Source organism: Oxyura jamaicensis, chromosome 1, assembly GCF_011077185.1.
Source record: "Oxyura jamaicensis isolate SHBP4307 breed ruddy duck chromosome 1, BPBGC_Ojam_1.0, whole genome shotgun sequence".
In the NCBI taxonomy this organism is placed as follows: Eukaryota; Metazoa; Chordata; class Aves; order Anseriformes; family Anatidae; genus Oxyura; species Oxyura jamaicensis.
The window spans coordinates 136782910-136809186 of NC_048893.1; the positions used below are offsets into that span (position 1 = coordinate 136782910).

At 44.0% G+C, this 26277-nt stretch overlaps 1 protein-coding gene across 6 annotated transcripts in view; it reads right to left on the minus strand.

Moving 5' to 3' along the window:
* The window catches only part of CRACDL (CRACD like), a 62374-nt gene that overhangs the window by 3970 nt on the left and 32127 nt on the right, over nt 1-26277 (minus strand). For 4 of the 6 annotated variants that reach the window (XM_035315599.1, XM_035315609.1, XM_035315582.1 and 1 more), the window contains 9 exons: nt 24986-25062; nt 23871-24033; nt 20912-21047; nt 20380-20544; nt 19679-19747; nt 16058-16285; nt 12307-13906; nt 2373-2572; nt 504-639 (listed from right to left, as the gene is read on the minus strand). In XM_035315599.1, coding sequence (XP_035171490.1) covers nt 504-639; nt 2373-2572; nt 12307-13906; nt 16058-16285; nt 19679-19747; nt 20380-20544; nt 20912-21047; nt 23871-24033; nt 24986-25052 — 2764 coding nt within the window. In that variant the 5' untranslated portion in view covers nt 25053-25062. Of the gene's footprint in view, nt 1-503; nt 640-2372; nt 2573-11324; nt 12232-12264; nt 13907-16057; nt 16286-19678; nt 19748-20379; nt 20545-20911; nt 21048-23870; nt 24034-24985; nt 25063-26277 lie in introns of those variants that run through there. The other 2 variants (XM_035315618.1, XM_035315626.1) reach the window with 2 other exon arrangements.

Here is a 26277-nt window from a genome sequence, read left to right on the forward strand (position 1 = left end):
TCATTTGAGACTTCCTCCTTTACCCAACCTTCAACTCACAGGAATTTTATTACCACCCAAATTTCTGCCCTTCTTTTGGATTTGAAATTTACCAGGTAGATTCAAAGTTATTGGGGGAGGACTGATGGGCAGATAGTTGGTGATCACATCGTTCCTGCTTGCTTAGGAAAACACGTGGAAATTGAACACTGTTGAAAATAATTTTGCCTGCGTTTTACTTTTTACATTTGGGACCCAATCCTGTGAAATGGCCTGGCACTCTTGATTCACATTTCTTTCAGCCTGAGTTTTGACTGCTGTATGATCAAAGAGGTAAAAGGAATATGGCACCATAAAACTCCAGGCATGAGTGCTTGAGTGCTGAGAAAACAGTTTGCTCTTGCTGATGTGGGACTGGGGAAGAGATTAGGATCTAACCCCTACTCCTCCAGCACACTCAAGGAGGATTTCTTCTGATAAGGTTATGAGGTAAGAGGCTACATTTTAAGCATTTTCTTTCCTACCGGGGACAAAATGTGACAGCGAATTGGTTCTCATCAGCGGCTCCTTCACTTCAGACTTTGACTCTTTCCTCTGTTCTTCAGAATTGGTTTTAAGTGCCAAGGATGAAGGTTTGCTCCACTGCTGCTTCACTGGCTCCTAGGTACAGAGAGGGATAAAATCCAAATAATGCCCAGAGAACGAGACCAGTCTGGAAGAACATGAGCAAAGGGAGTAAATGTGGTGCCTGTCGTGGTCCAAAGACCACAGGGACTTATCACACACTGGCTCCACTCCTCTTACTCAAACCAGTAACTGTCCTGAGACCTCGGGGGGGCCCCCCGGTTCATGTTAGTGCCTACAGTACTCAACTTCACAAATTGAAACTATCCCTCTGTATATCTTCTTTTTCGTAACAGTTTTTATGAGTAGGCTGTTATAAAGTAAAAGCGTACTCCAAGCCCTTTGGAAACCTCTAACAACATACACAGGACTTAGAAACAGCCTTGTTCTCTCATGTTTCCCCTCCACCTCCCAAATTTTGTGGTTTAGTACACTGCTTTTTTGGAGGACTGAATGTAAATTTCCATAAAAAGGAAATCAAACACATCCTCCCATGATTTTTTTTGCCGGTATCAAGAAGTACCCTGAAGTGATAGTGCCTGGTGCCATGCGAGAGTGAGAGGAAGTGGGAGCAGCACAGTGGCACCACGCCTCACGCTCTGCAGTCAGGAGCATCTTGGCATGTTTCTCTGTTAGCTGATGCAGGGAAATAAAACGCATGGCATGAAATTTAGGGAACATTGCCAACTACAGTCTGGAATTTCCTATTTTGACACAGAAACTGTACTTTGGGATTATTTAAACCCCCAGTGTTTTAACTGCTGTGACAATGCTGAGTATTACTGCAGTTTACAGTCTTGCCTAGACATTTTATTAGATTTTATTTCTTGTTAATCTAACCGCTGCTATTTTTCTTCATATAGACATCTCTTCTTATTCCAGGGTATGGTACAGTGATCTGGGTTTCTTATGCCACCCTTTTAAGCAAGAAACTGGGTCATTTGCACTGGGAATGGTAAACTGGTATAGGCACACACGTTCCTGCATCAGTGCCGTGTTCTTACGAGGAGACACAGGCAGCACTCGCACGCTGCTGCCTCCATGAGCCAGCCCAGCAACAGGGAAGCCTTGTTAGCATTCTGTATTAACACCAAGTGCTTCTGCTAGCACAGCTTTATCACCCGGGAAGATCTCTTGCTACAGGTATCACCTTCTTTTGCAGGGGATCTTTGAAGAGGCAGCATCAGCCCATGTTCTGTGGCACCACATGTGCGCCTCAGTTAGCCGTGTACGAAGAACCAGGATTTGTATCTTGGCACCGGCTGCAAGTGTGAAAGTTATTTTTATCCTGTTTCACTTCTCAAAGCTCTAAAAAGTGTTGCTCTAAAATCCTTCTGGGACCAAGCTCTTCATTCAGTGTTAAATCAGCCAGAAGGTGTAGGAGATTCAGTGAAATGGTGTGCTTAGAAGAATAATTAAGGGAATGTGTTCCCACTGTATTGAGAGAGACCATACAATTCAGCACCTCATTTGGGTTATTTTAGCGTACAATACACACCCCAGATCTGGTGAGTATGTATTGGGAACCCAAGAAAGTTTACACACCTCTCTTAGTTCCAGGATTTCTTGGAGATATAAAGTTACTTATCTGAATAACCAGGGGACTCTGCATCCCTAACACATTTACGAGAGCAGTGTCTTTGTAACTTACGATTATACTCATTAAGTATCTGTAATCATTGCAGCATTTGGTTGGTAGAATAGCAGTAGATACAAAGAATACTAGAGGAATGGGACACGAAAGCATCACCAACTTGTACTGAACGTACCTCTGTTCTTTCCTTCTCTTTATTCTGTTTCTCTGTATCTGATTTAGCATCCGGAGCCACAAATTTCTCTCTGTCGAGTTCCTGCTCTGGCTGTGTGCCCCTCTGCTTCTGCCTTGCGATGGTAATCCAGGCTGGCTCTGTGGGACTGTCGGGATCCCTTCTGGAGTCTCCAGCAGTCACCAGGGAAGGCATGCTTCTCTCTGTTGGCAGATTATTTATATACATGGTTACTTGAAAGAGTTGTAATTAGCTTCAGCTCTCACTTGCCCAATATACTGGTTTGTCACATGAAGTGGGAGAAGCCTGGGGAAATAGGGATTCTTTTTAGTCTGGTCTCCAGAGAGCAATTTTCATGTGTTCACCATTTTAGGTTACCATTCCCCTGGTGAGGAAACGCTTCTCATCTTTGTTCAGAGTCGAGCATCACTGCCCTCACGTGAGGGAGACACTGCTAAAGCCACGGGGTTAACGCCACTGCTATTCTCACAACTGCTGTTAAGGGACACGCAGTATCCGGAGGTACAGGGAGGTGAAACTCTGTATATTCAAACACTCCGTGAAGGGAAACCCTGTCTGTAGGCTGAAGAGAACGGGATGAAGAGCCACAGGTCCTCTCTTGGCTCCAGTCCCCAGGTTCTCTGCTTCTTCTCTGGCTTACACTGCACCCAAATTTTAGTTTTCCAACTAATACAGAGCCTCTGGGTGGTTTAAGTGAGGAATGAGAACAGTGCTAACACTGCCACATGCCATGACAGGGTCACAGGGAAAGGCAATTTAAGCTTCCTCAGCTGCTTCTGGCCAGCATGTTCCCGAATTTATGGAAGGCTACTTCAGAGCAGAAGTTAAGCGTTTTCATCTAAAATCATGCCGAGTTCTGCCCCCTATAAATAAAGTTTGTTACCTGTTCAGCACCCTGCTCAGGGGCCAGGGGTGAGGCAGCCCCAGCCGGGAGGGATCGCTGACCTGTGCTCGGCTGCTGTGCTGGCACGGAGCTCTGCCAGCCTGCCTCAGGACCCCGTGGCGGTGGAAGGTGTTTTTGGAGAGCCGCGATCTAATTTAGAAGAACGTGGCCCCATCACGAAAGCAGGCAAGCGTCTCTGAAGGCACGTTTGAGACACCTCGTGCAGGCACGGGGGATGAAGGGGATGCTGCTCGCCCCGGCAGCTCTCACATGAGCTGGAGTCTGTGAACCCAGGCACGTTTTGAGAGGTCCGTGAAGTTTATTTGCTCAGGGCTTTTCTCATGTCACTGTTGTACCTCACCGTGACAGACTAGTTAGCTGAGCAAGAAAACACTGTAAAGCCTGTGTCAGCTGAAAACCACAAAGAGAAAACAAGATTTTCTTTAAGGCCAAAGGAAGATGTTTTGCCAGCTGACACCCCGGTTTCCCTTCACGTTCACCTCATGTGATCTTGCAGGGAAACCTCTGAAAGAAACAAGCCAGGAACTCAGTGGTGCGAAGGCAGCACAGATAAAGCAGGGCCCGAGGACACTGACAGATCTTCCCTCCTCCAGTACTCTGCGTCCCACCTACGCCCACCTTTCCATGCCAACAGCTGTTCCTCATGTAACCTTCTCCCGATCTCTTCACTGCCCTCGCTTCATTTTTGTCTCATTTCACAGGCTGAGAATTTAATGCCGGGAGAGATCTCCAGCTGTCCTCCAGTCTGCCTTTCAGATGGAAGGCAAAAATCAGTTGTGAGACCAATTTCACATAAACTGTATCCTCACCAACATCTAGGCTGTTCTCAAAACCCTCTAAAGAGGGGACAGATCTCACAGCCTTCTGAGACGATCTATCCAGAGACCTGGCTGTTCTTTTTCCACTAGATTTTCTCCCATTGGTAAGCTAGATCTCCCTTGCACTAATTTAAGTCCATAAATTCTCCTATACGCTGTGGACGTGAGCAGATTATTCATATCATCCTTGTGGCAGCCTTTTCATGCATTTGAAGGCTTAGACCACATTTCGTTTTTTAAAAAAATAATTCTGATTAGTTGTATTCTCTGGAGGCTTTTCTATGAATTGTCCTAATTTAGTCCAAATCTTCAAAATAATGGCGCTCTAAACTGGCAAGTATCGTTATGATGAAATGGTGCCAGCATTAGGTGGAGTGGAAGGACTACTCCACATGCCATAGAGATACTCTCCTGTAGACATTGGTCAGTACGAGTTGTTTTTTTTTCCACGAATATATCGTTCTTGTTTGAAATTTGGTTTGTGAGCTCCAGATCGTGTTACTTCCCTTCTTCCCTTCCCTTTTTGCATCTGTGCATCCGATTATTTTTGCACACATAGCAGCATTTTGTACTTGTCTGTAACAAAAATATTCTTTTCAACCTATGTTTCCAATTTCTCAAGAAATCAACTCATTTCAATTCTTTTCCTGCAGCGTGCCCGCAGGCCTTCCAGCTTGGTAGTACTTGCAAATGTAAGAAACACACACTTAGTTCTATCACCCACGTCCTTAAAAAATACTGAATAGTGCCATAAACAGGATGACCATCGTTAATATGGCAGGGAATCATCAGTTGGCACATTCGGCAGCTTTGCATCAACCCAGTGAGGAGCTTCACCAAGGCTGCATTCGTGGCAATGTCGTAAGAGGATGCAACGACACTCACCCTGTAACAGCAGTTATCGTTCCATTTAACTTCCCTTCATCAACCCACGTTGTTTGGAACTTATATCCACGTTGTCTTGTAGACATTTAGAAATAGCTCGATTATTCCTGTCGGTATTTCCTGTTAAGCTAAGGAACACCCTTTCTCCCTCTCTTTTCCCCACCTCACCTCCTTTTTCAGGATGTGCAGCCTCCTGGAGCCTTCCCTTCCACAGTTCTCCAAGATAACCCCTAGCAGCCCGAGGACTGGCTAGCAGTCTTCTTAGGGTAACTTAGGCCAAATTTCATCAGGAGCTTCACCACTAAACCCCCGGAGTTGAATCGATGTGATGCCTGCTAATACCTCCGCAGTCACATTCTCTGGTTTGTTTTGCAGGTCATGCCCATGGACCCTTTTAGACAGCGAGCAATTTAGTAAGCCTCCCTGCGGCCAGCCAGACTCCATCCCACCAAACATCCCCTTTCCCCACGTGCCAGGCCTCAGTTCCAAGACAGGGCTGTTTCCTCAGACTGTACAGCTACAGACACACCAATTACCTTTTCCCCAGCTACCACCACTTCGTTATGCCCTTCACCATCTTGGCCTTCAAACAACAAATCCTTTACTCTGAAGTCCCCTTTCAATAACATTGGGAACCCAGCTTCTGCCTTGGGTCTGCGGGGGGTGTTACTTCTTAGTCTTCATGATTCAAAGTCACCCTTTGTGTTTTGTCCCCTTTTCCCTGTCACGCCACAGGGGCTTTCTGTAAACACCAGCTGAACCACATGTTGCTCTTGCTCAGCTCCCACCAGACAATCAATACTGACAGTGACTGCTATGCTCGGGCTCTACTTACTGTGCTACGAGCAATAGTCTTACTGCTCCTTGTGCTCCCGTTTCGGTTATCCTCACGTATTTAGAATTCCTCTCTGTTGTTTTGATACGCATTTCCTAGCACAACAGGGTTCCCGCTCCCTCAGCGCTATCTCAGGAGACTGCTGTTATAACAATGTTTTTCGTAAGGGGGAGATTACAATGGGAAGCATCAACCGCTTCGGCTTTTCAGATAATTCTCCTTGATGAGAAGCCAGACAACCTAGTCATGCTAATTAAAAGGCAGCCAAATTAGAGCCAAACATCATCCTGTAAGAGATTGTATCAGAATGCTCCTGTGATAGTAGCAATAAAAAGAGCTCTTTATCAACATCTTTAAAGATATAAAGATAAAGGTATGTACCTGTGCAGGCCTGACTTAGGACAGCAGAGTAGTAACACCTACTGCAAGAAGGATCAAGAGCTTCTGGGAGGGGCTGTCTTGCTTCTTCAAGCAATTTTGTTTTTCTCTCGTTGTTGTGAGAGCCTTTGCTACAGGAAGCAAGTCAGGCAGGGGAAATGTGTTCTCTTCACCAAAAAGAAAATCAGATGCAATCTGTGCAGGATTTGCTACGTTATCAGTCAGCCAGAATTACCGTACGGGGACAAAGAAATGCATTCATGATTTATTATCTTGCCCATTGCCCAGAGGTCCTTTACATCCTCCCGCCTCCAACTAGAGAGGGCAGCGTGCATGCATCGCTCTTCCAGCCGCTTTATGGCACTAGCAAAAGATGGAGGCGGTAAAGTAATACAGGAGAAAGTAATGTGGAGCAAGGCACTGTTGCAGCTGAAGCTTGTCCGAGTCTTTCCTGCGAAACTCTGAAGTCCTGAAGAGTGCTGAAAGGCCAAAAGCTTTCTCTGGAAGTGACTATTCACAAGAGAAGTGTTACTTGCACATCTTCCTCATTTCAGTGACTGCCTACTCACCCGAACAAGCCCTCCTTATCTTATCTCACCCCATCCAGTCACAAGGCAGTCAGGACGCTTTCATGATTCACCGTGCAACAGAGCTCAGCATTTAAGGAACTGGCTAGCTGTGGTGCAACCAAGAAGTACTCAAAAGGCTGATCTAATTCCCACTTCTCCTGTAAGTCGCATACACGGCAGCTCCCAGCAGGTACACGCTGCTTTCAGGGAGACAGCACAGCCCAAACTGCAGGCAGAAGCATCCTCTGTTGGAAGTTGTGCAGAGCTGGCATGCCCCCAACTCCACAAGCGCTCTGCGTTTCACTTCTTCTGTGAAACAGGGGTGAGCCTCTTGTTTTCACATGGCATTCAGGAATTTCTGAATAAAACTGAATTCTGAATCACGTCCTTCAGCTCTGATTACAACATGTTGTTTTAAACAATGCACTATTCAACTCTCTACCTAATAACTCCATGAACTAATAAGGGATGCCATTGGCAGTGATTTATCTCTCATTCACTCACACTTTTAATCTCATGATTGTTCCTTTCCTTGGAAAGGACTTGGCCTGAGGCTTTTGGAAAGAAGAGCGAGCCCCTTCTTCCCTTGGGATAAGTCACAGAAAACAGGAGGGCACCAGGTCAGAACTTGTCCAACTGCTCTGCACATAATGTCACCACACAGGAAAATTCAGTATTTACTGCTCAAGTCTGCTGCCTCTTGAAACCACGCACAAAGGCTTCTGAAGCTCTTCCTCCACCTCTTCCACCCCAGCACATGCAAACACAAGCCCCACTGCTCCACCAGCCCTGAGCTCCTCACCACTTCCTCAGCTTCAAGGCTCACCACCAAAGACAGCTGCCCCCAGTGAACTGAACCCTATCTTACCTTTTAAATTCTTTCCTGCAGATAAGAATCACCTAAGCTCTTCTCAGCTGGGTCTGACAGCAGCAGAGCTGGCTCAGTGCTCCTTAAAGGGGAAAATTCCCCTGCTGCAGTCATTAAATGCAGGTATCTGCTTCTGTATCTTACTAAAGCAGCATTTTATTTTTTTCTTAGGGACTGCAGCTCTGCTCTTACAGATGAGATTTCTTCTGCCTAAATACTGGGGAAATGAATGTGTCCACTTTGCACTGAAAGCTGGATGTTATTCTTTCACGTGTATCTGACTGGTCGTGTGAACAGTAAGGTGAAGGTTCAACACAACAGACGAGGATCTATACCTGCCTTGTTACTGTGCACTGGCTTACATCCACACAGAAAGTGGGAGAGTAACACCTGCCTGTCTCTGCCTATTGACAGAAAGATGTACTCTGAGTACTCACATGTGCTCTCAGGGTTGCGTGAGTGCACTGCATACATGAATGACCACAGCGAAGACATATTTAACATAGCCCTGAACTTCAGGGATTGATTTGTTTGAGAGATGGCCTCAGATGTTGTACCTGCTTCCTTTAAATCTCAAAGCCTTTATGTGGACAAACTACAGCAGAGGCTCCTTACAACATTTAGATCCCGTACCTGAGAATGCATCTTACCCTTGCAAGGCCTGCAAAGAGTGGATCCTTTTGCCATACATCTGTGCAGGCAGAAGGTCCGAGGCAGAATGCTACAGCCTTTAGAAAGACGTACCTCTGAGAGCAAGCAAAGCTAGCTTGTGTGTTTCTTGTGTGCTGTGAAAGCAAGCATACTCACAACTAATCCAAACAACTTTACTTGGGGATATAAACCCCGTGTACGCTAGTGTCACTGTTTTGTAAGACTGCTTATGCTTGCATTCCACGTATTTCATTCCCCACTGTTGTACCTTTGCTCATTTTTGAAGCACCAGATATTTCATGAAGGGCGTTAAAAGTGCACGTGGCATTTGGTATACTCTGTGCTAAATGTTTCCCCTTCATTATTAAAGCACTCTGCGCATCCGTGCCGGGGTACACATCCAGTTCTTTAACTTCAGACAAAGCACCTCGAAAAGATTTGGCTACGTATTTCTGAAATTTCTTTCTTTTCGAAGCTGCTCGGTGAGGGACTTGTCTTTTGGTTGGATCTTTGCCACTGATGTTTTTTGTTTTTCGTTTTTCAGAAGAAATTGCTATGTTTGCATCACGGTCTCTTTCACTGCTGGAAAACAGCAACATCAGAAAATAGCCTGACACAGCCTAAAAAACAACTTCTTTTGGGAAAAAAAAAAGAAAAAAAAAAAAAGAAAAAAGGACAGCCTTCTTTTCAGCTATAGACAGATATAGACAGCATTAGAGCAACGTCTTTTTATGTAGAGAGAAACATTTTTCTGTCATTTCAAAGTCCAGATCTGCCACACAAAGCGTACCGATTTCATTCGCCATTACAGTCACCTTCCTTCCCTGAGTTCCTTTTCTCTTTTAGAGAAAGTCTCATTACTGCAGCCCCCCAGTCACTGATTTTTCTATACCCTAATGTGCACACTCTCACAAGTATTACTTATGGTTCTGCTCTTGTAATAACCCGTCAGCGTGTGTTGTTTCTGCCCTTTACAGGATTTATAGAATACCAGCCCCAAACAACACAGCCTAGCATTTTAATTCTTGCAAAGACTTGTGCCTTTAGCTCCTGAAACTTAAAATTTACTCCTCCGGGCAGTTAGGGTGACTGATTTCACACGTCCATTAAAAAAGTCACCTTGCAGCCCCACGGAGGCCAAGCGCTCCCCTGCTGCTTCCCCAGAAATTGCTGGTGAGAAGCCTGCTGCTTTCACCTTTGGTGGCGAGCCAGCCTGCCCGCAGCCCTCGCGGTGCCTCTGGCACCAGGAGTGCTGAAAAGCCAAAAATTGAACCGAATGAACCAAATTGCTCCTGCTCACCCCGTGACGCAGCAAGCTGGCTTTCTCAAGCTGATTGCACAGGGACAGGGAATTGCACCCCCTTGCATCGTGATTTCACAGCTTGCCTTCTCCTCCAGCAGAGGAATTGCCTGACTTGCAGCAGGCAGAAACTCCCTGACAGCGTCAAGCGTCCCTCAGTGGCAACCACAGCTCTTTGGAAGGGCTAATGAGTGCAAAGAATAGAGGAGGGCTGGGTGCCAGCGCTGATGGTGGTTAGACAAAAAAAAAAGTGGGTGGCCCAGAATACACGAGGGCCAGTTTGTTGTTAAGCCACGCGATCGATCCCTGGAAGAGACGTGCTGATCATGCTTTTCACATTGCTGCTGCTGGCAGTAACAGAGCTACTCTCCTGAGTCACTGGGCTGAGGCAAATGTTTCAAAGGGCTTAAAATGACGTGCGCAGGGGCATTGCACTGCCCCTCAAAGTCACTTTTCCTTCATTGCATCCTACAGGTCAAGATCCCTTGAGCCTTATCAGTCTGTTCTCCCAAGCACCAAGTGATAAGACGAGGAGATGGCCTTAAGTTGTGCCAGGGGATGTTTAGGTTGGATATTAGCAAAAATATCTTCACTGAAAGACTTGTGAAGTACTGGAACAGGCTGCCCAGGGAAGTAGTTGAGTCACCATCCCTGGAGGTATTCAAAAAACGTGTAGATGTAGTGCTCAGGGTGTAATGGTGGACGTGTCAGGGATAGGTTAAAGGTTGGACCAGATCATCTGAGAGGTCTTTTCCAACCTTTATTTTTATTTTTATGATTCTGTGATTCTAAGATGCCCTTTGCAGAAGTAATGCCTAATTCTCCTGGGGTGATGCTAAGTCCCCTGTTCCCCCCAAGCTGGTGTCGTGCCCAGACAGTTGAGCACACCTCATTCACCTGCAGCCTGTGGCAGCCACCTCAGGCTGATGTGGTGGCTTAGAACAAGGAGGTGCTTGATCACATTTCTAAGGAGATCACATTTCTAAGGAGATCACATTTCTAAATGTGATTTTGATCACATTTCTAAGGAGAAGGGTCTGTAGTAGGATAGAAAGGACCTCAGGTCCATTTGGAGCAGAGTGTTTTGTATTTAGAATTAAATTCTGTCTTAGCCCTGGCATGCTGAAATAGCAGAATGCATTACAAAGCTGTTCAAAGATGAAATAGGTGGAAAGCTGCAGCAGCTTTGCTTAATGTGGTGAAATAATAACGGTGGGGCAGCAGGTAAGGAAGAAGACTATTCACCAGCACAGACCAATCTGAATTTCCATGCCAAACAATCCCAGGCCATCCAAATTTGCTGTAACATTGTCAGGTGGAGAGGAACACTCCTGGTGTGCACAGCCCTGCCAGGGAGGCTGGGGCACGGCTTTCACCCACAGGCAGTTTTGCAGAGGGCAGCCCTACGCCAGGGGCAGGAGTCTCCCTTGCCCCAGGGCCACAGGAGCAGAGGGGAAGCCAGGAGGAAAAATGTGCTCCTCAGCTCCATTTCTTCCCCTTCCAGCTCCTCAGGTTCCCACCATTTCCCACTGCACTCTTGCTGTGCCTGGTCTTGCTCAGCTTCAGCCAGCAGCCTGTGGGGCCAGCAAGAGGCTTCTGTCACCCTACAGGACGAGTGGCCTGAGGCCATGTCCTGACGTCTTTTGGCTTGGAGTTTTCTCCACTCCGAAGCTCAGAGCCTGATCCCCAGTGGAGAACAGCTCTACAGTGGCACAAAGAAACCTCTTTATTTCCTTCCCACATTCTTAACATCAGACTCATGACCGGACAGATTCAGCACAGGGAAGAAGTTTCTCCCATGTATTGAAAGACATAAGGATTTTTTTTTTTCCCCTTTTGGCCACTCTTTGAATGTAAGAACAGAGTTTTTTTTCTGCTAGAATTGCTTGAACGTACTTTACTGAGCTTGTTTACTGTGTGGTTGCAAAGACCTCAGACATTGGTGTTGCTTTCTGTCTTTCCTGTTCCCTGCCTGTGGCACACAATATATTAGTCTTCAGAGGACTGACTTTTTTTTACTCTAACCCAATTATATTTTGGCTTACAATACAGACAACTGGGTGAAATTTAACAATCTGCAGTAGGCTTGGTCTTCGGGTCTCTTCTGGCTTTAAACTCCAGCGAGCTGCAGGGTAGCTAATTCTTGTTTCTAAACAAGGAGTGAGTAATGGTAAAGATGGATAAATGAATAAGCAAAGCTCTTAAGAGACAACGTACAAACAGCATGCTGAGCATGCAGGCAGTTCGTAGTATTTCTGCCTCAATACTATGGTGAGAACGAAGGTCTACAGATCTGAGTCACTCATCCCACACAGAGCACTGCACTTCGTGTGTGCTCCTGCCTTTTCAATTTCCATAAAGCAGCTCCGAATGGGGACATTTGGTAGCTCGATATTTCTGCTTCACAGTACTTGCCAATGCACCTTATTTTTTGAGCGTCACTTTTAACATCCTTTAAACAATGCTACGAAATGCAACAAACAAACAAACAAACAAAAACAGGTAAAAATACCTGTCTGCTGCTTCTTCCCTGCTGCTGTGATAATCTTTTCAGAAAGAGAATCGGGGAGCAACATCACCGAAGGCAGAGCCGTCAGCTCAAGCTCACCAATTCTGAGAGTGACACAACAGGGCTGCCTCCCACTCTCTCACACGTAAGGCCATCCCTCATGACTTAAGATAATTTTGTAAAGTATCAGGAGGCTTACCAGGCACTTTACAAGAATTTGGCTTTTTCTCCCAGTCTCTGTCTTCACTTCGGGATTCGGGAGCATGAACAGCTCTGTCCTGCTTTTCCTTGTTTGCATTAGCATTTGGAACAGTTATGTTTTGCAAGACTGGCTTTTTAGGCAACGGAGGCTTGCTGCTAAGCTGTTCAGAGGGCTTTGCTTTGGATTTGATCTTTTCGTTTGAAGAGCCATCAATATTTGCATCAGCTGTTTTTTTGATCTCCGCTTTATCACCTTTTAGAAATGAAGGCAATCCCTCATTTTCAAAATTAAACTCGGCGCTGTATCTTTTAATTTCTTTTGATTCTGGTAACAAGTAGTCTCTATATTTCAAGGACATTGAGGTGGATCTAAGTTTTACTTGAAAAGGACTTTTATCTTCACAGCTTGGCTGATTCTGAGATACCACAGAAGAATCACTTTGCACCGGCACGGCATCGACAGCTGGAGACACACAGACAGCTAACGTTTCTGTACACTGGCCCATGTTCTCAGAGCCAGATTCTGGCAGCAAAGTCTGTTTTTTATTGCTACATTTTCCCTCCTCCAGAGCTGATCCCTTCTGTGAATCCTCATTCCGCTTCTCATTTTTCAAGGAGGCCTTTGCATTGGTCAGGAAGAACCTGGTGTTTAATGGGTTGTCAGACTCTGAGCTTTCTGGAAAGTGTAGGCTCCTGGTCCTTGGCCTCTCCCGGGCAGAGGAGACAGAAAACTTTCTCAAGGCGTTGAGTTCACTGGCTGCTTTTTCAGCTTTCTTCCCCAAAATTTCTTCCTTGTGGACCAGTGGCTGACTGCTCTCTTTATCAGAAGCAGCTGCTTCTTGTACAGTCTTTGTTTTCTCTAGAGACCAGGAAGCGTTTGATCCCACACGGGCTGAAGAAGTGGGATGTGAAACATGGAACAAATCCGTGGGCTGTGAAGAACCTATGAAAAACTGCTTGCTAGACTCTGACAACACATCAGCCTCTATCTTCGCCTCTTTGTTACAGGACATTTCCACAGGCATCTGACCATCCCTCTGGGTATTTTGTTCTGACCCTTCCAAGCAAACATCATTATTCTTACTAATTGAAATATCTTCCTCAGATGGTGTTTTATCCACTGAAGGAAGCTCCTCACTTTCTTGATGAGTTGACACATCACTACTCACACCCCCAGACAAGAAAACCGATGTTCCTGGGGAATCTTTTTGGTTTTGTACTTCTCTGTCTGGACCAGAACACGGAGAAGTTATGGAGCCTTTGCCTCCTAACAGCAGTGGGGACTCAGACTTCTCGCATGTCGTTTCCAGTGCTGGTTGGCAGCCCTCTGGTTTATTCTCTGGTAGCAGAGCTTCCTGTGCAACAGCAGACTCAGAAGTGGGCTGAGTCATCTCTGGTCTCAAAGCAGGGGGAAGGTCCTCAGGCACTCTGGGTTTCTGCCAGGAAGCCACATCCTGCGCTGCAGCTGTGCCGCATGGCAGTTCTTGATCGCTGGTTTTGAATACGGCATCTGGCGAGTCTGTCTGCATCTCCTTTTCGTCGTCCTCTTCTTCTTCTGGGGTACAGCTCAAATCAGTCAGAGATTCCGACTGGGTCCTCTGCAAGAAACAGAGTTAGAAAGCCCCACCACCACGTACAGATTCACATTTTTTTCTTTACCGTGGCATTCACGACCAAGATCTTACAGAGGAAGGCAGTACTTGCCTCCAATGCTGAGCATACTCTTTTCTTGACCTACCTACTGGATGCTTTTTTATCTATAAAGATCCTGGAATAACACATTTAACCAACATAAAAGCAATCAGTGACGCTTCCTTCTGCACAACTAGCGCTTTCATGCCTTTAGAGATGGGAAGTTCATCAAAACAATGACCATTGGACTGTCCTTGGCACTTGATTCCCCAGAGCATACTGGATATGTTGTGCTGCCCCTCAGCAAAAAGCAGCACTTGAAAGAGAAAATCTGTCCCTTTGTATTTTGCTACTCCATAATAGCATTAAAAATAAAACAACCCATTCTTCCTAAAGCGTGACTCTGAAGAGGGAAGGGTACATGGAAGGAAGAGCAGAAAACTAAGAAGTCCATCAGGCTCTGACACACCATGCCAACTGAGTACCGACCCTTATTTGGCAGTCTTCTGCCTAACTGCGCTGTGATACAGCACAATCTTGCCTCCTTCCTGTACAAGTCGTCTTCTTCTTTCAAGAATTACACTATTTGACAAAAGCTTATATATACATACGTAGTTACCTGTGAGGTCTGGAGATTAAACTTCAGGTAAGGACTGGCTAAATACACAGGATTATTTGAAAGCATGTTATTAAAGTGCTGAGTATGCATTTTTTCATATGGTGCTTGCATGAGCTCACTGAGTCACTGTAGGCTGTTGGGTAAATATCTATTTTGAATGAGGGCTCCAGTCCTAAGAACACAAAACGTGCATTCTGAAGATACTTTTAGGATTCTCCCATTTTCTCGTTTTGCAAGTGCAATTGCAAAAACAAAGCCGCAATGCCACTTGCATATCCAGTGTGGGCCCAGGAATGTAAAAGAAGGTACTGGTAAGCCAGAAGCAAAGTGCACAGGCAGAGTCAGGCAGCAAAATATTAAAAACTGCATTATCCAAAGGTGGAAACTCTCTTTATGGAAAACCAGGAGGGCTCAATCATCTGGTAGTTTGTAGGCAGACTGGACAAAGCAATTGTATTTCAGTAATAAAATTACAATGGGAGAGGTTTGATCAGACAGTTATTGCTTTATATGCTTTTCTAAATAATTGGCCTCATCATTGTGTTGCTCACAGCAGTGCTCTACCAAGCCCAAAGATCACTCAGAGATTTTGAGAAATATTGAATAGCAGCTAAGTAATATTTAGGGACAGAGGGAATAATATTCCTTTTGTTAAGCAAGCCAATTTAACAGCTTTAATGTATTGAAAACATTGAAAGAAACCACAAACAATAAAGTGTAAATACTGTAAAGAAGAGCTGTAAACTTTAATTCTAAAAAGTGGAGAGAAAGAAGAAAAATGAAGCTATGCCCTTCACAAGATGCAACAAAGAACCAGAAAAATGGTGTTTTATAATGATGGTTTAAAAAACAACAGCAGTTTCAGTTACATGCTGTTTTTTTTCTGTGGAGACTTCTTGTAAATCTCTGTAGTGCACATAAAGGCTGACAAGTTTTGGGGGCAGGAAGAAGGCTGAATTCAGAACAGTTCTAATGTACAGAACTTGGCTCCAACTAATAGGTCACAACTTATTATTTCTGTCATTTCTGAAAATACAAGCCCAGTTACATTTGGGAATTTAAACCAGCTCCTCCATCAATGGTCTCTCAGAGACTGAAGATTTCACAGCATCCTCCAGACCAGGAAAAGTAAGCAAGTTGAACGTAACACCTTCTATTTTTTTTTTTATTATTATTATTTTTTTTAAGTAAGACATCAAGCAGTCAGCCCAATTTCTGCATCACAGACGATATACCAAACTGTGCTGCACGGTTAATTTAAGAAGAAATTGTGACACAAACTGCTGTATTAAGAGAGCTGACAAGTGATCTGATAATATTTAGTCTGTTGCTACTGTCTACTCCAGAAACAGTCTCATCAGCTAAGAACTATTAACAACCAGGAAGATATCCATGCTGCAATCTGACTTTTCTTGTCATACCTGTGTCTGAAATACAAAGTCCAGTAAGAACGTCCTAGTTTCATGTCAATGGTGACATTGCTTATTTTCACAATTACCTGAGAAAATCTTCTCATTTTACTGGATCTCTGGTTCCGAGGTTTTATTAAAAGCTTGTGTTTAGCAGCAGAATTATCCAAGCAAGAGGACAGCTCAGGTGGAGTGTCAAAGTCGGCTGCAGGTGAAATGCTAACATCATGTGTCTGGGGAGCTCCAGTTTTAGCACTTCCACGCCTAGGGAACAGCTGACCATCCGTAGAGCGAGATCTAGGAGGACCCAATGTAACCTAAAAAAAGAAATAAATCCCCAAGCAGACAATTAAACAAAGAAACCAAGATTCGAATAGAACAATTCTACAAAGAAGGGGCCATGTTTATTGCCATTTTAAGGTTGCTCCTTTTTCTTTCTGACGCCCTTTAAAATACAGTGCATTTTCTATTGTTGTATGTGGAACAGTGGTGCTAGCAATTCTGCATTTTTAGCTGTTTGAATATCATCGCATACTGCCCAGTGGGGAAGAACAGGCCACATTTAACTAGAAGATGTAAAGCACAGAAATGCATGGTCAACATATTTTAGAAGACAGGTTTATGAAGAGTACTCAGCTACAGAACTTAAAGGCCAGTTTCCTTTCTGGGTCTCTCCTCCAGCATCCCTGCCTGCTAGGCTCCTACCCACAGTTTTGCTGGGCTGGAACATAGAATCAGAGAATCATAAAGACTGGAAGAGACCTCCAAGATCATCTGGTCCAACCACCCCCCTACCACCAATGTCACCCACTGAACCATGTCCCTAAGCACCACGTCCAACCTTTCCTTGAACACCCCCAGGGACCGTGATGCCACCACCTCCCTGGGCAACCCGCTCCAATGCCTGACTGCTCCTTCTGAGAAGAAATGTCTCCTCATCTCTAGCTTCCTATACTGCATCAGGTCCCTTCCAACTCCGCAACACCTTCCTAAAACAGAATCAAACATCAATGGCACTGATACTAAAGTCAGCTTGCATTTTTACCTCAAGTACTTACATCTGCAAAGTAAGTAGGGATTATACCTGAAATATAATATTTCATTTATAGACTATTCTAGGGAAGAAATTGACGGACAATTCCTACTAGTGGCCTGGAACCTCCAACCTGAATGCTCCAAAGGGTGCAGTACTTTCATGCAGCTGGAATTCAGCTTGCCTATGTGCTTCACCAAAAACTGACAGAAAAAGGACGCTGAAAAAAATATGAAAAATGACTCTAACCAGGGTTCTTCCTTTCTTTCTGCTTCAGTTTTTGCAAACTGGCAAAATGATATTTCTAACCTATCTGTCATAACATTAACGTAACCTCTGACACCTGTTGGTAAGTCTCCCTTTGTAGGCTTGACATTCCAGTTCATTTCCTCAGAAAAGCTTTCCTCTGTCGCCACACTTTGTTCTGGAGGGCTCTGGAAGTGGTATTTTATTGAAGGGGAGAAAGGGAGACCAGTATTGCGGTGATTTTATTTAGGGAGGGGGAAAGCATCAGCATTTTCTGCAAGCAGAGTTCTGCAGTATGCTCTGCAGCTAAAAAAACTTCCTGTAGTACAGCTTGGGCCTGCAAGCTGTGGTACAGCTTCCTCAATGGCCAGGGGGAAACTCCCATTGACTTTAGGGGATGCTGGATCCACAGCTTCTGACCGTGCTTTCCGTTACAAAAAAAGCACCTCAGCCATGCTGAATAATGGATGCGCTCATTAATTTCCACTCTGCGATATCTGCAGTGTAGTACTGAAACATGACTAATGTACAACAAATGATACTTGGCTGCATTATACATTAGTACCTAGCAGTGAATACATTGACATTTCAGCTCCATGACAAAGACACAGCACATGTTCTCTTTCAAGGCATGTCATTATTTGCCTGCCTTTTTTTCTTTTTTTTTGGCTACCGCTTTTCCTCGACAACTTGTGTGTCTTCTCCTTGGCAGTGCTCAGCGTTGGCCATTACACTGGAAAACTGAGAATCGGCTTCGTTACTCCTCTTCTGTTTCGGCAGCCCCAGTGAACGCCAGCTCTGAGCCGGCTGCAAAAGCCGCCTGCCTCAGGAAGCCTGGCTCTGGCCAAGCCTGACGGAGAAGGGGGGCTAGAAGACCCCCCAAACCTCACGCTGGCACGGCTCAGCTGTCCTTCAGCTGGTAGCCCCGATTAGCACAATGCGAGGGGGAGCAAAGGAGCCCCATCCCGAAAGGGAGGATGGTGTCAGCGTGATCTTTCTCCCTTCTTCGAGCCAGGAAGGCTTCCAAGACACAACAGGGTGTCGCTGCCGCCCAAAACCTCAGCGTTACGTTGGGCAGAGCTCCTCACCTCTGCGAGCCGGTCTCCTATGCCTTGCAGGAGCAGCGCTAAGCTCTCTGAAGCGCCAGGTAGACCCTGGGGTTCGGGAGGAAAGCGTTCAGATGGTGCTGCTTTCTGGCTGCGATCCGAGACCAGGCTGGGATGAGGAGCGCTCTGAGCTAAGTGATGGGGCATGTGGAAAAAGCTGAGCAACCGCAGCGTCACCACAGCGCCTCAGGAGTCCGCGAGTGAGTCAGAGAGTGATGTTAATGGAACTACGGGGAGACATAAATCCTCCCTTAGCCAACACGCATCCGGGCTGGACAATATATTTACAGTCTGCCTGCACCAGCTTTCAAGAAATACCTTCTTCACATGTTCCTTTTTTTTTTTTTTTTTTTTTCCTTTGAAAGCATTAGGGTTTTGCTGCATATAAGCAGTTTTTCCAAACAGTTTCATGTGGAATCGAACAAGCGAGGCTAGAAATCTTTGCTGAGCCGTGTTGCCGCTGGCCTTAAAATACATTTTTGCATAATTACCAAGGAATAGTCAGCTCAGGACTAGCTTTTCTATTTCCTTCCCGCAATTCCCTTCCATCCCTCCTATTTCTAGAAAACACTTTCCCCTTTACCCCCTGTGTTGTTTCTACCATGTCTCCAGCTGCGGACATCTAAAAGGGACTCTTTAGAGCCTTTCAAAACAGCTCTTTAATCAGCCAGAACATCTGACTGCTGATTGAAGAAAGCCATCTATTTGCTTGTACTTGAGTCCTGAAAACATCCCTTCAGCAGAATTCACAGCTCGCGCTGGCTCACGTGGCCAGGATCTGACTGAAGACTGAACCTCGGTCTCCTATGCAGCAATGTCAGCCACTGTCATCAGGCAAACTGCTTCTGCATCTGTGTGAGGTAATCTTGTATATAAACAAGGGTCTGGGCAGATTTTAGAGGATCTAGATATTGTTATGGCCTCTCAATGAGCCTTCTCCCTTACCCTGTGCATGTAACCTAACTGGCCTTTACTGCAGTTTCCCATCTTTAAAAAAGGGATACAATTTTCATGTCAAACTCTGGTTGGTCGTTTCTGGAGATTAAATCATGTCTGTGAATTTTGCTAAAGGATACGAGCTACTTTAGAGGGCATAATTATTGTTAACGGGAGCCTACTTGGCGTCAGAATAATGTTGATAAATAATCTTAACTTTGTATTAGAAGGACAAGCATTATAAAGGCAAAACAGACAGACATGCAACTACATACATACAAAGCTGTTTTTGTAGCAGACAGACAACAAAGTAATATTTATGCCTCGCGTTTCATTAAAGGACTACTGTACATAATTGCTTGGCCCTTAATACATTTGGCAGAAGTTACCTGTTCTTCTTCTTCACTGCCTGTTCCAGCTAAACTCAAAGAGCTAAGGTGCTTGTGAGAGTCAGAGAACTGTGGGATGGAATGAGGAAGAGATTCAGTAAAAGATGACAAACGAGATGGATACACCAGCAGAAACCATCTACGCAAAGTGCACACAGATGCTGACAATGTAAGTTGTTCTCACCTATAGTCTTAAGGATTAGCAAGGATACTACAAACATAAAGTACAAGACATGCAGATAAAGAATGAAATTATGTACAACAAAACTATCATTTAAAAAGAAAAAAAAAAAAAACAGTTTCAAATTCTTTTATGTTTCTTTTTCCCAAGACAGACTAGAAAAACATTAAGAGAACTCTCTTATCAGCACATTCAAGGGAGCATACAGATTTTTCAGACTATTTTTTTATGCCTTGCAGCTCTCTGTAGTCCCTATAAAAAAACAAGCATCCCCATGCATGCAAACAAACACGCTCTCTTTCCTAGTTGTGCATTTTCTGGAATTATATTTATATTTCAACAGGAACAGAGATTGTTTACACGGATAGATAGCATTTTTCCACCTCAAGTAAGGTATTTCTGAATTGTTCAGAGGTAAAGTAGTGATACATACTGCAGACCAAGTAATTTATTCTGCCTCCCACACATAGGTAAAACAAGCAATTAAACACTGATTTTTGTCCCCACCAGTACTACTCACTCTTGTTGTTGTGCCTGAACTTATGACTTCATGGAGCACAGACATTTCTGGAGGGCTCCTGGGTAACCCATCGTCTTCAGAACTGGTCCCAGCATCCTCTGTCCGCTTTGCATGAAATCCAAACGGAGGCGGAGGTCCCAGCTTCATGGTAGGCTGGAGTTTCATCTTTAGCATGGTGCAACGTACATCAGCATGTGACAATGATGGAGGTTTCCCCAGTACATTTTTTAGTTCAGATCAGTGAGTTACCTTTATTTTAGCTTCACAATTGAATGACCCAGAACCCAGGACATCTCACTTTTGAGATTCTGTTAGGGGACCAAGCAACCTACCCATTTTACAAATACCTTTTAAGTAGAACCAAGGTAAGATACTGCTGTCTAATCAATAAAAGTAACACTTGATGTAAGCTGCAGACAGATATTACTTGCTGATCAAATACTCAACTACAAATATAATCAAAAAATGAAGCCTGGAAAGACATTCCACCTCTTGCATTAAAAAAAAAAAAAAAAAATGTTGTGTAAATTACCTGTAGGGCTCTAATCCGATCAGAAACATTTTCTTGAGAAAACACTCTTACTGGCCTTGCAGGCTCTTGCCCAGTCTCAGGGATGAAAATGCTATCATGCGACAATGCTCTGCTCCCCATAATGCCCTTGTGGCTCCTAGAATAACACAACAAACAAGCAAATGCACACAGATTTCTTTTGCCAGTCCTCTTTTTCTTAACTCTGGCATTCTTTTGGAGTGGTAGATAGATGTGCACAAAACACATCACACCTGAGATTCCAAACTTCTCCATGAATTCAATACAGTCATTTGAGCGAATCTACATAGCACAAAAACAACCAAAATATGCAAGTGTCAGTATCTGTCTTGTTAGCAAACCAAATCAAGGTTAGAGACGGTTTAACCCCAGCAACTGAGCTATGGTTTATTTAAGAGCTACTGCCCCTTGGCTTGGGGGCACCAGCTGGGTGCTGCGATGGTGCCACAGGCAAGCCCAGCTGCAAATCGAAGGGAGTACACATAACCCAGCCTGTGCCTGAGGTGGACTAACTTGTGCTAATGCACGAGCATGTCTTGCAAATGACTGACCGCTACCCTGTGAAAAATAAATAGTACCTTTCACTATTTAAGCATAGTAGAACATTTACTGCGAATCCCTGCTATCCAGGTCATTAACAAAAATGTTGCAGGGGATACAGTTCTCACCTAGAACCACTTACATAAAATCCTTGCAACGTCCTGTGCTCTATGCCAAGATCCTTGGGATTTTCCCTTAGGAGCCTGGGGACACGTTTTTTCATGGACACTTCGTTGGCTGGTGATAGGAAGCAGAATAAAGCTTCTCTCTTATTCTGATTCCTACCTTTGATGCTTGCAGCATGTATGGTCTTTTGAAAATGTTACGTGTGGGGAATGAAAACCTCGTTTCCTCATGGAAACAGCAGGGAGACACATGGACAGACAGCTAGCTGCTAGGAGGTCTCTTGTGCTGACCTTCCTCTGCTTAGCTCATAGCACAGCTGAGCAGGGACCAGAAATGTGTGCACATGGCATTCCTTCTAGGACTCCTTTCTTTTATTTTTATTTTTATTTTTTTAAAATGGGAAATGGCAAACCAGAATACATGACTGCTCAGAATCAAGTAATTACCAAGTTAATTGAACAGACTGTCTATAAAAAGAAATAGGAATGTGTATTTTTGGATCTTAGGTACTCTCTTAGAGACATTCAGAAACAAAAACAAACATGGCAAAAAGTAACATTTTCCTTGTAATGGCTGCTATAAATATGTTTGATAACACAATTGCAGGAAAAAGTTAATCTGTATGACTGCTGCAGGAGGAAGGAAAGCCTGCTGCTTCAGCTTAATGCAATGGAGACGTTAGAAGAACACTTTATCTACATGAAAATGTGATCTCTGCAAAGCATCCAAGGTCAGAGATCTATACCAATTTGCAGAGAAAGTGCCAGTCAGGACTGCAGTGGCTGTTTAATGCACCGACATCTTACAAAGGCTGAACAGCAGCCAGCTAAGCAGTGTTGCTACATGTGCACATTTAGCCCTGCGTGCTACCTTTGCTTTCTCTTTCTAGTAGACACATACCTCCTGGACGTGTAGCGGAGGCTTCCTAAACATCTCAGATTATGAGTGCTCTATTTAATTTTCCTTCCTTTCAAGGTATTTTCTGGTCTTTGTTTATTTAAACAAATGTGAAGGAACAATAATTTTACAACCCTGTGAGTAATGGCAAGGGAACACAACTAAACCAGCCAAACATTGTACCCACTCGGTCATGACCTTGTTGAGTAGCACGTGAGGGAGAGGAAATTTCACCATTCCTCGTCTTAAAAATATGTTGTTGAACAAAAATGCTATCGCCCACTGTTAGACCTGGCTCTGCCAGCCCGGAACTCCTGGGGCTTCAAGCTGGACTAATGCTACTCTTGCCAATGCTATGAAGATTTGTGAACAGTTTCTTTCAGTTGTTTGGCGCTGCCTAGTGGCTGTATCGTGCAGCGTCGTTCCAAGTGGACGGGAGGGGTTTGCCTTTCCAGTCCCTCTGCACAGCAGCAGCTCTTGGCTGCAGTTCACCCAGGAATGCAGGTCCACCTGTCCATCCAGGAATACATTTGGACTTTGTACCATGTTTCTCATGGTTGTTTTTTGGACGAAAGGTGATGGATAACATTTTTGGACATGCCTGCATGAAGACAGGATGTTCAGAGGCATCCAGATCTGCAGACTGGGATTCACCGCGTCTAACCTCAAACACTGCAGCGCAGGTACATACGTCGGAGCTGGTCACCCCAGGCTCCCGCTTACACTCGGTGGGGAGAAACAGGCACTTCTAGAGCATGGTTCATCAGAGTGACTTCAAGATGTACCACAAGAATGTTACCAGCTTTCTTAGCAATGTTGACTTCTCTCTGCTGATTACAAAAGGCAGCTGGTGACAACCTCAGATGCAGGCATTTTAGCCTTTGGCCAGACGATTCCCAGTTATACAGAGGAAACAAAGGCTCTGTAGCCTCTGGTTCCTGCTGGTTTCATTGCAGTCATCCCCCTATCTCCTCCATGCTTTCAAAAACTGGCATAAATGATCAGGCATCTACATTTTTTACCAATCCATAGGACATGAATCTTAGGGGCATAAGACAATTCTGATCAAATTTAAGCTGAGTACCTAATTCCATTTTTGAAGACGAGAACTACATTATTTAGAAATGATAACCCAAGGATTACTTATGCTTAAACAAGAGCTTTTTTAGTTAATAGTTATTATTTATCGCTGCATCCCATCCACTTCGCTTGTGATTTGCCTTGCGTCAGGCATTTTAATTTGTACTTTCCTTAGAAAGGCAACTGTTTGAGAGTGCAGCCATTCTGAACAAAAGGAGTAAGCAAGTCAGGGTATCTTTAATCTATAAACATCATAGCAGCTCAGTATTTGTTTACCAGACACGGTCCACAGACTTACTCAAGTTCATCTTCCGAATAATAACTAACGTGCATGTTGTGTGAGGCCGCCACATCACTTGTTGACTCGAATACCTTCAGACTGCTGCTCCCAGAAGACGTTTCTTTCCTTTTCTTTTTACCAAAAAACTTTTTCAAGGATTTGAACTTTGATTTTTTCTTTCCTAAGTGAAGAAAAATAAAGGAGATGCAACCAGCAGCATTTGCAAGCTTTTGGAACAATAACATGTCCCAGATCATTTCTTCATAAGTGGATTTTTTCCTGGAAGAGGCAACACAGTCCGCTCTTGCATTAATATCTTTCAAGACTGATAGCATGAAATTACTATTATCTTGGAGAATGGATTGCATGTTTATGACAGAAAAATAACCTACAGTGTAGGATCTTTCCTAATAGAGTTTCTACTTTCCTCTTGAGATAATTAGACTATGAAGAAAAACTTTGGTATTAACAGCCTGGGATACAGAGAAGAAATTACAACTCAGAAACACACTGCCTTTGTTCAGCAAGCTAAATAGTGATGATAAGGACAATGCTGTTACCAAAACCAATTTAAATGTAGAAATAGCTTACTTAGGTGGAATGTGCAGTGTCGGGAGGCTAATGCTTTTATAATGTCAGTCTTATAATACATCCCAGAATGTTTTGAATGCTAATTATGAGTCTCAATGGATGATAAAGTATTAAAATAGAAATCAAGCGATGATCTTGAAAGGTAATGTTAGTCTGCTCAGTGAGGAAAGACCTGAATTAGGATCAGTTCCAAGATCCGTGAAGAAAAGTACTTAAAATTAAATCAGCATTTTACACAAGACAACCCAACAACTTGTGCATGTCCCGTATATGTTGGGATGACAGCACTGGAAAGCATCCCTGTCTGTGTTTCAGCTATTGCTGGGTCTTGTTGGGTAAAAAAGTAATTGCTACAAGATGCTATAAAAATCTTACTTCAAGCCTCTAGAAACGCCAAAGCTGCAACAGGTCTTGGAGACAGAAAGAGAGAAACGGAGAATGCATTCTTTAAAAAAACAGTTTCACTTCTGTGGCAGAGCTAAGGTACTAAAGCTCAAGAAGCTACAGCACTTGTAATTTACCGAGGAAGGGAGCAATTCTACCTGAATTGTCTTCTCCATATCCTTCGGTCTCTCGCACCTTCGGGTCCATTATCCTTGAGGAACTCATGTGACAGTCACTAAAGGAGATAGAAAAAGTGTCCGTCATATCAATGAGATAACAATACTTCAACACACACATACAAGCAAGGTACCAAAATATAAAGATATAAAAATGTAATATTGGATATAAATACATAAGCAATATATGTCTAAATGCATGTATTATATTTACAAATACATAAACAATATGAAAATATTCCACAGGACAAAGCTTCTTAGGCTACAGTATAATAGTTCCACAGAACTATTTCCAATTCATAAGATGATGGCACATTACAGTCCAGTTAATCAGCTCGCCTCTCCTTACTGAAAATTGAGCGTAATGAAGTTCTTGAATGCTTCTGAAAGTGTGCATCAGAAGTTTGATTCTCCGAGTTTCCCTCTCTCCTCCTGTTCAGGACCACAGACATAATGTCTTTGTGATAATCACAGCATTTGGGTACCACATCTCAGTAATCTTTGTGAAGAATGCATTTTTCATTTCTATTTAACTTATTCTATGGATTCTAGTGTTTCTTCTTTTTTAAACCATTGGTGAAAAGGTACCCATTCTATTTACTCCTTTGTTCATGCAGACAAAAATACAAGCAAAAATAAAACAATAAATTTTCTTCTTTGCTTTTTTGAAGCAAAATATCACTTTGTCCATTGAGGTTCCTAAATTAAAAAATACATCCGAAATTGTACATGTCCCAAGCCTGAGAGCAGAGTATCTGTCATTTAAGCTGCATTTTCAGAGCGGTAGTCAGTTTGTGCTCTCTTTTCTCCATCTGGAAAACCATGATTTCATGGTTGAGTCAGAATAAAGTCATGGATGCCATTCACTGGAGGGTGACCTAAATACCGTAGAGGAACTATTGGGGTTGTGCTGGTGACAGATGCTCATGCCAGAACCTAGACCGGAGCACGAGTACACCACAGCTATTTCGATCCCCTGAAATAAGAGCAGGCTTAAGTAACGAGGCTCATAAATTCAAAGAGTGGGTGAAATGGAAATGAAACATTTATTACTCAAACCTAAACCATGACGCATTGCCTGAAACGTCAGCGAGCGCTCGAGCCAGGCCGTGACAAGCGGCCATGGGATGGTATCAGCGAAGCCACCACTGCTGCCCAGCAGCTCCTGTGCTTCTCCACCGTGCCAGATGAATGCCTTCATCGTCAAACAATCCCTCCCACAGCCCTCGGGTTTTCTATCATGTTATACTTTTGTATTGTAATACATAAATGAT